This window comes from Mustela nivalis, assembly GCF_964662115.1.
Source record: "Mustela nivalis genome assembly, chromosome: 6".
Taxonomy (NCBI): Eukaryota; Metazoa; Chordata; class Mammalia; order Carnivora; family Mustelidae; genus Mustela; species Mustela nivalis.
This window is the reverse complement of record NC_139025.1, coordinates 36,577,531-36,593,767: the sequence shown is the minus strand read 5'-3', so window position 1 is coordinate 36,593,767 and position 16,237 is coordinate 36,577,531. Positions and strand designations below refer to the sequence as shown.

The following is a 16,237-nucleotide window of genomic DNA, read 5'->3' as shown; positions in this document are numbered from 1 at the left end:
AATGTTGTTGATTAAACACCCAAGAAAATCTGTTATGAGGTACTTGCTCAAGAATCATGCACTATTGATTTCAAGAGAATACTAAAGGTTTTGAGAGCAACTAAATTTGTTTCCATGAATACTTCATGTGAAAATTGCTAACAGAATGAATAATCAAAATCAATCTTAAATTTAGCAGTTGAACATTTCAAGAGTAACTTGTGTATTTGTAACAAATAGCAACTGATTTTTATTGTTTGCTGTGTCTGAAAGATCCAGGCCAACTCTAAACCATTTGATGTAATTCGAAGGGCTGCTTACTTTTTGTAAATCATGGACCTAAATTATATGCTTTTCTGCTAAGAGAATAACTGCCCCAAGTATCAGAAAACTTCACTTTATAGTAATTTGTTATATAGTAATAAAAAGCTATCACAGCAATTTAAAAACCAACATAGAATTAATTTTTTTCCTAAAAATCTCAACTGCATTATGATCTGTGGAATAAAAACATTTTATAAATGTATCAACATCCTGAAATGTTCAAAAGAGCCTGGGACTTCAGTCTCATGACTCTGGACTTCTCAGGAGAAGTTTTAACTGCTGCCTTGATACAGGCAAGATAACCACCTGCGTTGAAAGGTTTTAGTCTCCATGGTTACACAGATATAGTGGTTTTTTAAAAGGGTTAAAGGATTATACATAAGCATAAAGTATTATTTGGTTATTTAGTGGCTGCAAGGGGAAAGCCTTATCAACATAGCCTTAAACAAAACAAACAAAAACAACAAGAACTAAGCAGGTATTTGAAAAATGACACTTTCAACATTCATCTGTTATCTTTCCTAGCCCAAGTTATTTTCTTAGGAAAATCATTCAGATAAAAAAATTACACTGTTCAACGCTAGATTTCTGATTGCTGTGAACACACTGGAAACATTCACACAGAGAAAAACTAAGCTTTGTGCATCCTCAAGAAAGAACAAATTTTAGGTTATTTCCCCCAAATCAGTACTACAGTGGGAATTACATTTTTTAAAGTCAGCTTGAGAGTAAGTTAGGTTATATTGAAAATTGGTCTATGCAGAGGTCTTTCTCATAAAATGAGAGACTGTATAATAATTTATCTCCCTTGAATTTTTTCATATCATTTGCTCCACTGGGGTATGCCTAAGATGTATGCTTAGTTTTGATCAACTCAGCACAGATTTGTAGTATATGGTGTGGGTTACATTCAACAAATTTTTGTTTGTTGATTTTCTTCTTTTCTTAGATTGGATTTAAAAAAGGTCAAGTCGGCAGAACTACCATTGGTCTAGTCTGCTGATCTACCTCTCATTATCATATTAACTGGTTTGGTTTGGGATTCTCCCCTCCCCGTCTTTAAAAGATTTTTGTGAATAAAATTGCCTAACAGTATGACTGTTCCTTTTATCACCTGAACCTGTGACTAGATATTGAAGACATTTGTAAGCCAGATGTGTCTTTCTTTCATTGTAACAGATCAGCAATGAAGTTTTGAAAAATTCACCCTCCTATACAATGAGTAGGAAGATAGACGAAATTAACAATGGGCTTCACAGTGTTGAAAAGATGTTGCAGCAGAAAAGCAAGAATATTGAGAAAGCTCAAGAAATTCAAAAGGTAACTTCCTCCTTTAATTTCCCTCAGCATTTGGTGTTCCTCCTTTTCCTCATTCCTCAAGGTGTGCCCTGTGGATGACTCAGAAGCACAGAGATCGTAACTCAGATCCATAGGGACCCCCTTTCTGAGGGTCCCCTGCAGAGGCTTGGTGGATAAAGTTGCATTTAAGAACTGTTCTCAGTTGTTGTTGTTGTTGTTGTTGTTGTTGTTGTTGTTTGGGGGGGGGGGGGCTGAGAGAGGGTGAGAGAAAGACTCCCAAGCAGGCTCCATGCCAGGTGCAGAGCCTCACCAGCCTTGAGATCATGACCTGAGTTGAAACCAAGAGGTGGACACTTAACCTACTGAGCTACCCAGGTGCCTCAAGAACTGTTCTCAGTTTTTCCATGGTCAGAATGTGCCTGAACCCCTGAGAGCCTACAATTATGAACTAGCCTTTTCATAAGTAAAGGAGAGTAAGGACCTTATCCTGGGACGGCTGATAATAAAAAAAAATATTGTATATAAATACCAAATATAGAAAACAAAGCTAACATGTTTTCTGTGTTTAAGCATTTCTCGGAGTCTTCTTTTTCCTAACGTGGAATAACATGGGAAATACAACACAGAACATTGCTGAGACATATTTGATTAAAAAATATATTTCACTAGGATTTGAAAAGAATTGACAGCTTTTCTTTAGACGACGAAGGGAAACGGGAAAACAGAAATTCCAAATTTATTTCCCTTGTAAAATATCTTAGGAAATCAAGTGTTAGGTAAAACTGTATATAAGCCTAATTTTCTACCATTAACTCCTAGTAAACTTCTGCATGTGGAAAACATTCTTATTTTAATCTACATTTTAAGGAAGTTTTCTATGTGAATGGAGACTTTTAAAAATAGGTCAGACCGGACAAAATCTTGATTCTTTTTTTTTTTTTTTTTTAAAGATTTTATTTATTTATTTGACAGAGAGAAATCACAAGTAGATGAAGAGGCAGGCAGAGAGAGAGGAAGGGAAGCAGGCTCCCTGCTGAGCAGAGAGCCCAATGCGGGACTCGATCCCAGGACCCTGAGATCATGACCTGAGCCGAAGGCAGCGGCTTAACCCACTGAGCCACCCAGGCGCCCCCAAAATCTTGATTCTTAATAAGTAGAGGAACCTAATTTAACCAGTCCTATTTTTCTTATTTCTAAAAATTCAATTTTTAAGCAAATATTAAGTAAGAATTAAATATTTTACCTTTGAGAGTTCCTCTGACCATACAAGTCCAGGCTTGAATGCAGTCTGTTGGTTTCTTGAGCCAAAAGCAGTTGCTAGAATTTTTTGCCACTGCATTAACCCTAAGTCAAAACAGATCTTTTCCTTTTGTTAGTTTTATTTTTATAATTTTTTTTAAAGTTGGCTCCATGCTGGAGCCCAGTGTGGGGCTTGAACTGAAGACCCTGACATTAAGACGTGAGCTAAAACTAACTGAGCCACCCACACACCCCTGTCTTTATACTTAATAAAATTGTATTCTAGATTAAATACACACATATACATACATATATATATATGTGTGTGTGTATTCTAAAAAGATTTGGGTATAACATAATGATACTCATCACTCCTGAAAGAGTAGGGTTATATTGTCCTTGTTTGGTGTCATTTGTCTCTGGAAATATCCCGGTCTTTCTGCACCCTTGCAGCTAAGTCTGTATCTGAAACAAAAAAGCAGTTAGACTGAAAGACCTCAGAAAAGGTGTTTTTCAATTTAGGTCACAGGTGGTTTCTGGGTATAAATGAAATAGTGTGCCTGTGATGTTGTTTTGGTAGCATTCGCAAGTGCAAATACAGGGCAAAAACTGGGAATTAACACAGTGAGTCGCGACCTTTGCATTCCAAGTGACTTACGGTTTCCTTCTCCAGAAAATGTGGGATGAGCTAGATCTCTGGCATTGCAAGCTAAATGAGCTGGATTCTGAAGTGCAGGACATTGTTGAGCAGGATCCAGGACAGGCTCAAGAATGGATGGATAACTTGATGATTCCTTTCCAGCAGTATCAGCAAGTCTCACAGAGAGCGGAATCTAGAACCTCACAGTTAAATAAGGTACGACAGTAACACATGATAACCATCCTTAGCTTACCGTGATATTGAGAAGGCTTTGAAACAAAATGAAAAGAGATATTCAGAGGCAGCCGGTTTCCCCTGAATTGCCAGTTTTAGGTTCTGAAGCTAGAGCCACACGACAGGTTCGGGTGGGCACTGGGAGGAGAGCTTTAAGTGCTGACACTGGCGGGAAGTCCGACTGGACAGGCGGAAGCAGGTTTCCGGAAGTCGGGCTGCAGCAGGAGTCCAGGCTGAGCACTGGGCTTCCTGGCAGGTCATGGACATTTCCAAAAGGCCATCTCAGGAGTCCCTGGGAGGAGCCAGCCACAAGAAAGAATGTCACTCAGGAACAAGACACTGTCTCCTGCCTTTCCAGATAGAGGTCATGGTGGATTTGTTGTATGTGTGATCTAGCAAGAAAAGGCAGCAGGACTTACTAGTCCCAGAGGCACTGGGATATTAGAAGACAAAGCCCCGTATGGAGGACAAAAAAACTCAAATCCAGTTTTGAGAATGAAGCATCAAATGGGAACTAGACTAGTTGGAAGGCCACCTGGAAACAGTTACGAGACCCATAGCATTAAGGTAGAACTTCTTAAGTCCTTTCTACCTGTGGTCAGGATTACTCATCTTCAAAGTTGGGAAGGTAAACCTGGAAAGGGTGGGCAAGTCCCCCCAGGATAACAAAGTCTTTGTTCAAGGCTCATTTGGCTCAAGTAGAAGGTGTCAGACTCCTTGCTGCGGCCTCTCTTTCACAGGCCACAATTAAGATGGAGGAATATCACGACCTTTTGAAGAGTACGGAGGCTTGGATAGAAAACACCAGCCGTCTGTTGGCCAGCCCTACTGACTATGATTCTTCAAAGGAGCTGAGTCAGCATGCCAGCACCCTTCAGGTAAGGAATTTCAGTGTTCCTGAGGGCCCTAGAATCCGCATAATGATTCATGGTCTAGTTGACTATCACAGTGCTTAGAAAAAACCCTTCTTTCCCAGAAAACCACCTTATCTTCAACCTTGCCAGATGGCAGAAGGAAGCCTCGGAGAGTGGAAGGCTTCCTTGGCAGTGGCAGAAATTTTGGAGACGGGATCTAGTTCTTTCTGTCTTGATAACTACTGCACAATTTTTTGGGTAATCTACTGTTTTCCTCTGTGGTTTCCCCTGTCTGTGAAGGAAGAATGTTGGAGTGATTAGTGTTGATGGTATTGGTCAACAGAATTCTACAATGGCTCCCGGTATTGCTGTCTCCTGATGCACACAGTTGTATAATCCTGACCTGCCGAGCGCAGGCAGGGATTGGAAAGTATGTGATGAATTAGCCACTCTTAATTAGGTTACAGTGTATGGCTAAGGTAATGGGTTAGTCACTCCCAGGAATACGTGATTAATCATGGTCATATGCTTATAAGACTCCCTGAGAACACACCGCAGAGTTCTACAGCTGACTTGATGAAGTCAGCTGCGATGGTAGGGGAGGGTCTTGGGGCTAGGACCCCTGGGCAGCCTTCAGAAGCTGAGAGTGACCCCCTGCCCCAGTCAATAGCCAGCAGGAAAACCGAGATCTCAGCCCTATGACTGAATTCTCCTATCAACGTGAGTGAACTTGGAAGAGAAACCTCCGTTCCAAATGGCACCTTGATAGCAGCCTTGTGATAGCCTCTGATAGCCAAGGACCCTTCTGAGCTATGCCTGTGTTCTCGAGCCATGGAAACTAGGCGAGAGTACATTTGTTTTATTGTAAGCCATGAAGTTTGTGGTAACTAGTTACATACTGTTAGAAAATGAATCCATAGTTCCTTCTGGTTATAGCATGCTGTGATTCCAAATGTTCTGTCCTTTTTGGCGCCCGATGTCTCCATGCTAGCTTACAAAGACAATACAAATGAGAGTATTTTCTTATTCGGGCCATGACTTCAAGAGATCTTTCAGATACCAAATATTGGCTTAAGTTGTACTGTGAAGGCATCGTTCCTTCTCTTCCATATTATTCAACCCCAAGAAAGGGTCTCTTAGGAAAAGGTTATTCTATCACAATTTTTAGAATAACCAGACCTCAGCGTTGATCCAGCTCCTTGTTATATCTTTAGACTAGCACAATATGTTCCGAGGGAACAGCTGACTTCGTACCTCCCTGATGTGTGAGACTTGTTGGACCACGTGGTAACAGTTGTAAAGATGCTGCCTTTCAGCCATCCGTTTGTTTCTCCCCCTTGCCTGTGATTGCTGCCCTCACCTCTCGGGCTGGCTTTCCAGGTCCCCATAGCATGGCCTCTTTTATTTTAAATTGCCTGTATTTTTCATCATTTCAAGAGAGGAATTAATACTCTTTTCCTCAGATGCTTGTTCTGAGTTAAAAAAATTTTTTTTTCAAGCGTGAACTCAAGGGGCGCCTGGGTGGCTCAGTCAGCTAAGCATCTGCCCTCAGCTAAGGTCATGATCTCAGGGTCCTGGGATCGAGTACCACATCCAGCTCCCTGCTCAGTGGGGAGCCTGCTTCTCCCTCTCCCTCTGCTGCTCCTCCTCCTTATGCTCTCTCACTCTCTGTCAGATAAATGAATGGAACCGTTAAAAAAAAAGTGAACTCAGGCAAAAGCATCTATACTGTTGCTATCTTCTGCTGACCCAGATGTAATGTATAGAAGTATCTCTTAAACTGTTTAAGACATCCTAATTTGCGGGACGCCTGGGTGGCTCAGTTGGTTGGACGACTGCCTTCGGCTCAGGTCATGGTCCCGGAGTCCCGGGATCGAGTCCCGCATCGGGCTCCCAGCTCCCCGGGGAGTCTGCTTCTCTCTCTGATCTTCTCCTCACTCATGTTCTCTCCCACTCTCTCTCTCTCAAATAAATAAATAAAATCTTTAAAAAAAAAAAAAAAAAGACGTCCTAATTTGCTGGCCTTAACCTTATGAAGTAGAACTTAGTGGGGCTCTAGTTTATGAGCTAGAAGAAGTAGGCACAAGGAGAGGTTGGTTTACCTCAGAGAGCATCCTCATAAATCCTACAATGGGAAATAAGTCTCAAACAACTAGTTCTATGTGAAATTCCCATTTTTCCCTATTTTGAAAATAGTTGTCCTATTTTTATGATACTCTTTTCTATTTTTCTAGTATTGTCAGGCATTGATTTTTTTTTTTTAACAGATTTTGTTGATTTGTCAGAGAGAACATGAACGTAGCAGGCACGGGCACATGGGCAGGGGGTGGGGGAGGGATGGGCCAGAGGGAGAAGCAGACTCCCTGCCGAGCAAAGAGCCCAATGTGGGACTTGATCCCAAGACCTTGGGATCATGACTTGAGCCAGAAGCAGACAGTTAACTGACTGAGCCACCCAGGTGTCCCAAGCTTTCTCTTTTAATTGCACTATAACCTTCTACCTGGATTTTGTTTTAAACAGGTTTTTATAACCCAAAGTTGATTCTAGAAAGACTGCTGTTGTAAAAGAATTGTTGAAAATCAATTGTCATTGTAAAAATAGAAAAACAACTTGTTTTTAAATACATTTCATCAAGGTGTAATTCACATATACTAAAATACACTTATATATGTATATGTATGTATATACATATGTATATATTTTTATAGTAAACTCTACCCAGTGTGGGGCTTGAACTCTTGACCCCATGATTAAGAGTTGCATGCGCTACCAACTAAGCCCACCACGTGTGCTAAAATACACCTGTTTTAAGTGTGCAACTAGATGACTTTTGATGAAGGTATACATTTGTGTAATTACCACCACCATCAATATAAAGGACATCACCATCACCCCATCAAGTTTCCTCTGTCTCCTCTTCTGTCTTTAGCTCTATGAATCACTCACTCTTTGTTTTCTGTTAATATAGTTCGTCCTTTTCCATGGGGTCCTATAAATAGAATCATGTGGTATATACCTTTCATACCTGACTTTGTTTATTTGGCATAATGTTTTCAAGATTCATTCAGGTTAATGTTTGTAGATAGTTCATTCTTTTGGTAGGTGAGTAGTGTTCCATTTATGGATATACGCAATATGTTTATGCTTTCACCAGTTAATGGGCATTTGGCTTGTTTCAAGTTTTGGGCTGTGCTAGGCTAGCAGCTTAAAACAGTAAACATTGATTATCTCCATTTCTGTGGGTCAGGAACTCAGGCATGGCTTTGCTGAGTGCCTCTGTCTCAAGGTCTCTTGCAAGAATGCAGTCAAGCCTCAGTTTGGGTGAGGGAAAAGACAGGATGCACTTCCAAGGTCATTCACTTGGCTATTGGCAGGCCTCAAAACATGCACTTCCATGGCCCTCCCCGCAAGGCTGCATGGTAGCTAACTTTACTAACTGTGAGCAGTCTAAAGAGGGAAAGCCCCCAGGCTAGAAACAGTCTTTTTTTAACCTGATCTTGGAAATGACATCTCAGTACGTAAATCAGTAAAGCCAATAGTAAATAAGCTGGTAAATCAGTAAGCCCAGTCTCCATTCAAAGGAGCTGATTCTAAGGGCAGGAGTATCAGGAGGTCCCCACCTCCTGATACTCCTGCCCTTAGAATCAGCTAAGTCCGGGATCTGGGGGGTCCACTTAGAAGCTGCCTGTCATACGCTACTGTAGCAAAGCTGATGTGAACGTTCATATACAGATCTTTGAGTGGATGTATGTCTTCATGTCGCATCATTTGGTAAATACCTAGGAGTATGTTTGCTGAGTTTTATGTAAGTATTTAACTGAATGAGAAACTGTCAGATTGTTTTCTACGATGGCTGGACCAGTTTCAGCCCCGTGGCCATGTGAGGTTTTTTCGCTTTTTTTTTTTTTTTTTTTTTAAGATTTTATTTATTTAGGGGCACCTGGGTGGCTCAGTGGGCTAAAGCCTCTGCCTTTTGCTCAGGTCATGATCCCAGGGTCCTGGGATAAATAAATAAAATCTTAAAAAAAAAAAAAGATTTTATTTATTTATTTGACAGACAGAGATCACAAGTAGGCAGAGAGGCAGGCAGAGAGAGAGGGAGGAGGAAGCAGGCTCCCTGCCCAGCAGAGCCTGATACGGGGCTCGATCCCAGGACCGTGGGATCTTGACCTGAGCTGAAGGCAGAGGCCTTAACCCACTGAGCCACCCAGGTGCCCCTGGCCATGTGAGTTCTAATTGCTCCATATTTTCATCTATACTTAATATTATCCTGTCTTTCAAATTTTAGCCATTCTAATGGTATGTAATGGAATCTTCTGGGGTGGTTTAAATGGCCTTTCTTTATGACTCACTACTTATTTATGTAATTTACTTGTGTGTTTGTCATTTGAATACTTCCTTTGTGATATGTCTGTTGAATTTTTAATTGGGCTGTTTGTCTTTCTGTTACTGGATTGTAAGTGTTATTTATAAAATACTCTAGAAACCAGTCCTTCAGCAGATACATGATTTACAGATACCCTCCTGGTCTGTGGCTTGCCTTTTCGTTCTCTCAGTCGTATCTTTCAGAGAGCCAATGTTAATGATTTGATGAGGTCAAGTTCATCAGTATTTTTCTTTTATGGCTTAGCTTTCTGTGTTGTATCTAAGGAATCTGTACCTAACCTAAGGTCACAAGAGCCTCCTCCTGTCTTTTCTTCTAGAAATCTTATAGCTTTACTTCTTAGATCAATTTCAGGTTTATTTAATATGGTATGAAGATTGATTTTTTTTTTTTTCCCTGTGGGAATATATTGAGTGTTTACTATTTGTTGAAAAGACTCACCATTGCCTTACTTCAGTGCCTTATTTAAAATCAGCTGCCTTGGGCATCTGGGTGGCTCAGTCATTAAGCACCTGCGTTCAGCTCAGGTCATGGTCCCAGGGTTCTGGGATCGAGGCCCATATCGGGCTCTCTTCTCAGTGGGAAGCCTGCTTCTCCCTCTCCCACTCCCCCTACTTGTGTTCCCTCTCTCTGTGTGTCTCTCTCTGTCAAATAAATAAAAATCTTCCCCAAAAAATAATTTAAAAAATAAATAAAATCAGCTGCCTTGTTGAAAATCAGTTTGGGTCTAATTCTCGGCTCTCTCATCCGTTCTGCTGATCCGTGTGTCCTTATTGTAGCTTTATAGTAAATCTTGAAACCTGGTCACATAAATTCTACAGCTAGCTCTTTATCAAATTTGTTTTGGCTAATCTGGGTCTTTTGTGGTTCCATGTACATTTTGGAATCAGCTTATCAATATACACAGGCCTATTGGAATTTTGAATGGATTGCATTAAATCTGTTAATTAGTTTGGCAAGACTTGACATCTTAACCATATTGACTGTTCCAGTCCAGGAACATGATGTATCTTTTGATTTTGGTCTTCTTTAATTTTTCCCAGCAGTGTTTCATAATCTTCAGTGTACAGGTGTTGCACATGAATTGTTGAATTTATCCCTAAATATTTTTTGTTTTGATACTGTTATAAATAGTACTATTGGTAAAAAAGCATTGGTTTTAAGGTTTGTTTTCCATAAAGTATTCTTCTAGTATTTTGAATAAGAACAATGTGAAGTTCTGAATAACCTCATAAGTTTTAGAGACATATGACTAGAATTCTCATTGAATTAAGTGAATGTTTTTTCTCATGCCATATTATGTTTTATGGAATTACCCGAAGACTACATGAGCAGATTGAACATTTGCATTTGGATACTGAGATAGATATTTTGAAATGTTAGGTTTGGAAGTTAATACATTTTATTTTTTATTTTTATTTTTTTAAGATTTTATTTATTCATTTGATAGAGAGAACAAGAGAGCACAAGCAGAGGGGAGAGGCAGAAGGAGAGGGAGAAGCAGGCTCCCCACTGAGCTGGGAGCCCGATGCGGGGCTCGATCCCAGGACCCTGGGATCATGACTGCAACCGAAGACAGACACTTAATGACTAAGCCACCCAGCCACTTCAAAAGTTAATACATTTTAATTGTTAAAGGGAAACAGAAATTATAAAGAGGAATGCCGAAGAAATTATAAAAATGGAGGTTTTTCACTTCCATTTAGTTTTATTAGCTTGTGCTCCTTTGGTGCCCAAGTTATTAGGGTCAACTCGATGGTACAGAAGTCAGTAGCATCGTGTGGGAACGCCTGAGGAGAACACTGGCACCAGGACTGGCAAGCCACAGGATTGCCTCTTCATTTCCTATACCCACTTTGTTTACTTATTTCTCTCAAATTCATATTCCCAAAATTATTAGTCCAGCCAATGAAAAAGCGCCTGAATGGCTTCCTTGGCCCCAATTTCAAATTAGCGTTCCTACTTCTGTTACCAACAGCTGTAGGAGCAGGTTTATATAGTATAAAGTAGCTGCTGGAAGCCCACCAGAATAGGGTAGATGCTCTAAGGTCAAGGAGTGTTGGTGGAGTACCCAGGTGGCTCAGTTGGCTGAGCATCTGACTCTTGATTTCAGCTGAGATTGTGATCCTCAGGGTTGTGGGATGGAGTCCTACATTGGGCTTCATGCTGAGCATGGAGCCTGCTGGAGATTCTCTCTTCTCTCTCTTCTTCTCCCTCTCCCTGCTTGTGCTCTCTATGTCTGTCTCTAAAAAAGATAAGAAGAAGAATTAATAATAAAATAGTGAATCTTTTTAAAAATACATAAAAATAAAAAAAATAAAGTCACCTAGTGCTGTTGAGAATGTAGAGCGTTTAGTGTTCTATTATGAAATGAGACGAATAGGTGTTTGAAATACTGAGACAAATTTAAAAGTTCTCTAATTCACATTTATTCTTACTAAGGTATAATTGACACACATTGTATGAGTTTCTGGTATGCAGTGTAATAATTTGATATTTCCATCATACATAGTTACAGAATTTTCTTTGATTTAAATTTTAATCAACTTGTTTCAGTATCCTGATGTTCTCTCTTTTTTCCTTTGTTTCCATTGTGTAGATGGCTTTGGAAGATTCAGAACAGAAACACAATCTTTTGCATTCAATTTTCACGGATCTAGAAGACTTGTCAATAATTTTTGAAACGGATGATTTAGCACAGTCTGTACAAGAGTTAAGTCATCAAGTAGCAGCTTTACAACAAAAAATCATGGAAAGCCTTCCACAGATTCAGAGGGTGGCTGATGTAAGTTGGCACTTTAAAAATGTGATTTCTTATTTTTAATTTATATTTCATTTAGTAAAGTAGAGTTATACTGCTAATCAACTCCTAATTATATGGAGACATTGATCTGGTACGTTTTTCACTTAAGTTTTTCTTTTTTTTTTTTTTTCTTTTTTAAAGAATTTATTTATTGGGGTACCTGGGTGGCTCAGTGGGTTAAACCTCTGCCTTCAGCTCAGGTCATGATCTCGGGATCCTGGGATCGAATCCCGCATTGGGCTCTCTGCTTGGCAGGGAGCCTGCTTCCTCCTCCTCCTCCTCTCTCTCTGCCTACTTGTGATCTCTCTCTGTCAAATAAATAAATAAAATCTTAAAAAAAAAAATTATTGTAGAGAGGGTGAGCAAATGTGGGGAGAGGGGGCAGAGGGAGAGGCAGAGAATCTCAAGCAGACTTTCTGCTAAGCCAGGAGCCTGATGCAGGGTTTGGTCTCACAACTCTGAGATCATGACCTGAGCCAAAAACAGGAGCCAGATGCTTAGCTGAGTGAGCTACCTAGGTGCCCCTATGTTCTTATTTCTTATTTTACTTTAATTTGCAGCCCATGGTTTAAACCCCATTCTCAGTCCAGAAATGGTCTATTTAAAAGAAAGAATCCTGATCAGATATGCTTACTCTTTTCTCTTTGTCAGAGAGGTGATATTGTTGATAGAAAAGCCCAGATTAGCAAAGAGGGAGATAACCTCTCAAGTTTTTATTCACCAGTAGCAAATATTTACTGAGGAGGAGCCACAGGATTTTTAAATAATTTTATTTATTTTAGCTTGATATGTGTGAGTCATTTATTGAAAGATGAAGTTGCATAGCAGAGGCAGGTACAATTACTCTTAATTATTTATTTTTTGTTTCTCAGTTACATTCCCTATGCTACACTTACGTAACTTCAGGGAGTGATAATCGTTAAACATTCTTGGTTATTGAAGCTTATTTCAAGGGTTTTAAATGCTTTGACAATTTTTGATAGAAATTATGCTAAGAGATACTGTATGCTTTTTTATATATTTTTCAATATAAGATGGAAAAATTATTCCAATATAATTTAACTTCATTTCATAACTTGGAGATATCACTACAAAGTTACTATACTCATTGTTTCATTTGCTTATAAAGTTATATTTATCTGATATTCAATGGCTTAAACTGCTGCGATTTTGAAATCCTCAACCTGATTCTATGTAGTGTTTAAATCCTATCCCCTTTCGTTACTAGCTATACCTTTTGGTGGCTACAGTGTCTCTGCATTGAGCTCTTTTTTTTATTTTTTAATTTTATTTATTTATTTATTTGAGAGAGAGAGAGAAAGCACAAACTGGGGTTAGAGGGAGAGGGAACAGATTGCCTACTGAGCCGGGAGCATGATGTGGGACTTGATCCTAGGATGTTGGGATCATGACCTGAGCTGAAGCAGACACTTCCACACTGAAGGCTGAGCCACCTAGGCACCCCTCTGCATTGAGCTCTTTTTATGTTTTTTTTTTTTTTTTAAGATTTTATTTATTTATTTGACAGACAGAGATTACAAATAGGCAGAGAGGCAGGCAGAGAGAGAGAGAGGGAAGAGGCTTCCTGCTGAGCAGAGAGGCCGATGCGGGTCTCAGTCCCAGGACCCTGAGATCATGACCTGAGCTGAAGGCAGAGGCTTTAACCCACTGAGCCACCCAGGTGCCTCATGCATTGAGCTCTAAGTAAAGGTCTGAAGGCTGCCTTACAGTGCAAGTAGACGTTAGTATGTAGGGTTTGTAGCCTATATTCATCCATTATGGTTTTATAGCATGTATTCTTCCGTACATGGGGTTTGGAGCTCATGTGTAGGTTTATAGCACGCGCTGCAGCATTTTCACTGTGAGCTTCTTGGCTAAGTCCTAGAGGTTGACATTGATGAGAGAGTAACTACTAGACAAGTGATCTATTGTTTAAATTAATCTTGAGGATATTATAAAGTAATTTAGTGACTTTGCATGACAAGAGTTCATTAGGGGTTTGGCAAGAAAATCCTGCCAAAATTCCCAGCTCCTTTTGTGTGTATTTTCCAAGGGTGACTTTATCATTTTATGTAAATGATATAATTTTTTTAAATGTTAGACCCACTTGTAATTGTTTAAGCACATTCCAAAGATAAACCTGAAGAGAGTGTAGGTATCGAGAATTTACTTAAAATTTGATTCTGGCTGGATCAGTTGGAAGAGCATGCAACTTTTGATCTCACGGTCATGAGTTTGAGCCCCACACTGGGTGTAGAAATTACTTAAAATACAAATAATGTTTAAAAAAATGGACTCAGGGCTCTTGGGTGACTTAGTTAAGGGTCTGCCTTTGGCTCAGGTCATGATCCCAGGGTCCTGGGATCAAGTCCTGCATCGGGGTCCTCCTCTCTCTGCCTCTGCCTCCCTCTCTCTGTTTCTCATGAACAAACAAAATCTTTAAAAAAAAAAATTGACTTAGATGCATAATACTTTTCTTCTCATACTATAATTGAAAATTGGCCTTAAGAGAAGTTTTATCTCAAGAAGGTATAGTATAAGCAGTGCTTTATAGTTTGACATGCTGTTAATAGAATGACGTTTTTATTGAAAGCAGTCAACATCTATGTACATGTTACTAGTTTTTTGTTTTGGCTTGGTTTTTTTTTTTAATTCTAGGATAGTTAACGTACAGTGTTACATTAGTTTCGGGCATTCAGTATAGTCATTCAGCAGTTCTGCATGTTGCTCAGGGCTCATCACAATAAGTACACTTTTCATCCCCTTCACCAATTTTCCCCATCGCCGACCCACCTTTCCTGCAGTAACCATCAGTTTGTTCTCTACGGTTAAGTATCTGTTTTTTGGTTTGTCTCTTTTCCCCCCTCTGTTCATTTGTTTTGTTTCCTGAATTCCACATATAAGTGAAGTCATACGGTATTTGTCTTTTCTCTGACTGACTTCACTTAGCATCATACTTTCTAGATCCATCCATCTTGTTGCAAATGGCAAGATTTCATTCTTTTTAATGGCTGAGTAATATTCCATTTCTCTCTTTCTCTCTCTCTCATGCACACACACACACACACACATCCTACATATTCTTTATGCATTCATCTGTCAATGGTCACTTGGGCTGCTTCCGTAATTTGTCTATTATAAATAATGCTGCAATAAACATAGGGTACTAGATCTCTTCAGATTAGCGTGTTTGTATTCTTTACCAGTAGTGAAATTATTAGATCATTTTTTTTTCTGTTCTACTCTATTTTCTTTTTAGAATAGAATAGAATTCTGTTCTAAGTTTTTGAGGGTTGTCCAAACTGTTTACCACAGTGACTGCACCAATTTGCATTCCCCTCAACGGCACACAATTCTTTTCTCTCCACATCCTTGCCCTCACCTGTTTCTTGTGTTTTTTTATTTTAGCCATTCTGACAGGTGTGAGGTGATTTCTCATTGTGGTTTTGATTTGCATTTCCTTGATGATCAGTGATGTTGAGCATCTTTTCATGTGTCTGTTGGCCATCTGGATGTCTTCTTTGGTGAAATGCTTGTTCACATCTTCTTCCCATTTTTAATTGTATTACTTGGATTTTTTGGTATTGAACTGTATAAGTTCTTTATATATTTTGGGTACTAACCCTTTATTGGATATGTCATTTGCACATATCATCTCCTGTTCCATAGGATGCCTTTTAGTTTTCTTGATTGTTTCTTTTGCTCTGCAGAAGCTTTTGTTTTTATGTAGACCCAGTGGTTTATTTTTGCTTTTGTTTCCTTTGCCTCAGGAGACAAAGCTAGAGAGATGTTATGGCCATTGTTAAAGAATTAGAGCCTTGTGCTTCTCTAGAATTTTTATGATTTCAAGTCTTATATTTAGGTCTTTAATCCATCTTAATTTATTTTTGTGTATGGTATAAGATACAGATAGCTGTCCAGTTTTCCCAACACCATTTGTTGGAGATAGACTTGGTTAATTTTTAAGAGGTACAAGTGACAAACATTTTTGATTAAATAGAATGCATAGCAATAAATTGTGTTTTTTACATTATTAACATTACAATATATACTGCATGAGAGTTTTTGTTTCTGAAATCTAGGATGTGGTGGCTATCGAAACTGAAGTAAAATCAGTAGAGAAAAAAGTTTCAAAAATCAAAGCTGTCCTCTTATCAAAAGAAATATTTGATTTTTCACCAGAAGAACATCTTAAGCACGGAGAGGTAAGGAAGCATGATCATTATTAAAAACATTTTCTCATAATAATTATTACATTTATTTTTTAATATATAATAATACAATATGATAAAAAGTACTTAGTCTTGCTAGAGTAATAAAAATAAAGTTGGGAAATAGATAGGAATGACAATAAATACCACGTTTTAAATCATGCAGTACTCTCTGTAAAAAGGTAGTTTTCCTGTAGGTTTTTTTGTTGTTGTTTTCATTTAATTTCTTCTGAAAACGTCAAAGTTTTGGAATTTTGCCTTAACATCAAA

At 39.0% G+C, this 16,237-nt stretch overlaps 1 protein-coding gene across 9 annotated transcripts in view; it reads left to right on the top strand.

Annotated features, from left to right (window-relative positions):
- SYNE2 (spectrin repeat containing nuclear envelope protein 2) overlaps window positions 1-16,237 on the top strand; it is a 330,497-nt gene that overhangs the window by 199,896 nt on the left and 114,364 nt on the right. For all 9 annotated transcript variants that reach the window (XR_014312639.1, XM_082734135.1, XM_082734134.1 and 6 more), the window contains exons 55-59: window positions 1,483-1,623; window positions 3,515-3,697; window positions 4,456-4,593; window positions 11,553-11,738; window positions 15,839-15,961. Coding sequence is in view for 8 of the 9 variants with exons in the window: in XM_082734135.1 (XP_082590261.1) it covers window positions 1,483-1,623; window positions 3,515-3,697; window positions 4,456-4,593; window positions 11,553-11,738; window positions 15,839-15,961 (771 nt within the window). In the remaining variant the exon portion in view is untranslated. The remainder of the gene's footprint in view (window positions 1-1,482; window positions 1,624-3,514; window positions 3,698-4,455; window positions 4,594-11,552; window positions 11,739-15,838; window positions 15,962-16,237) is intronic.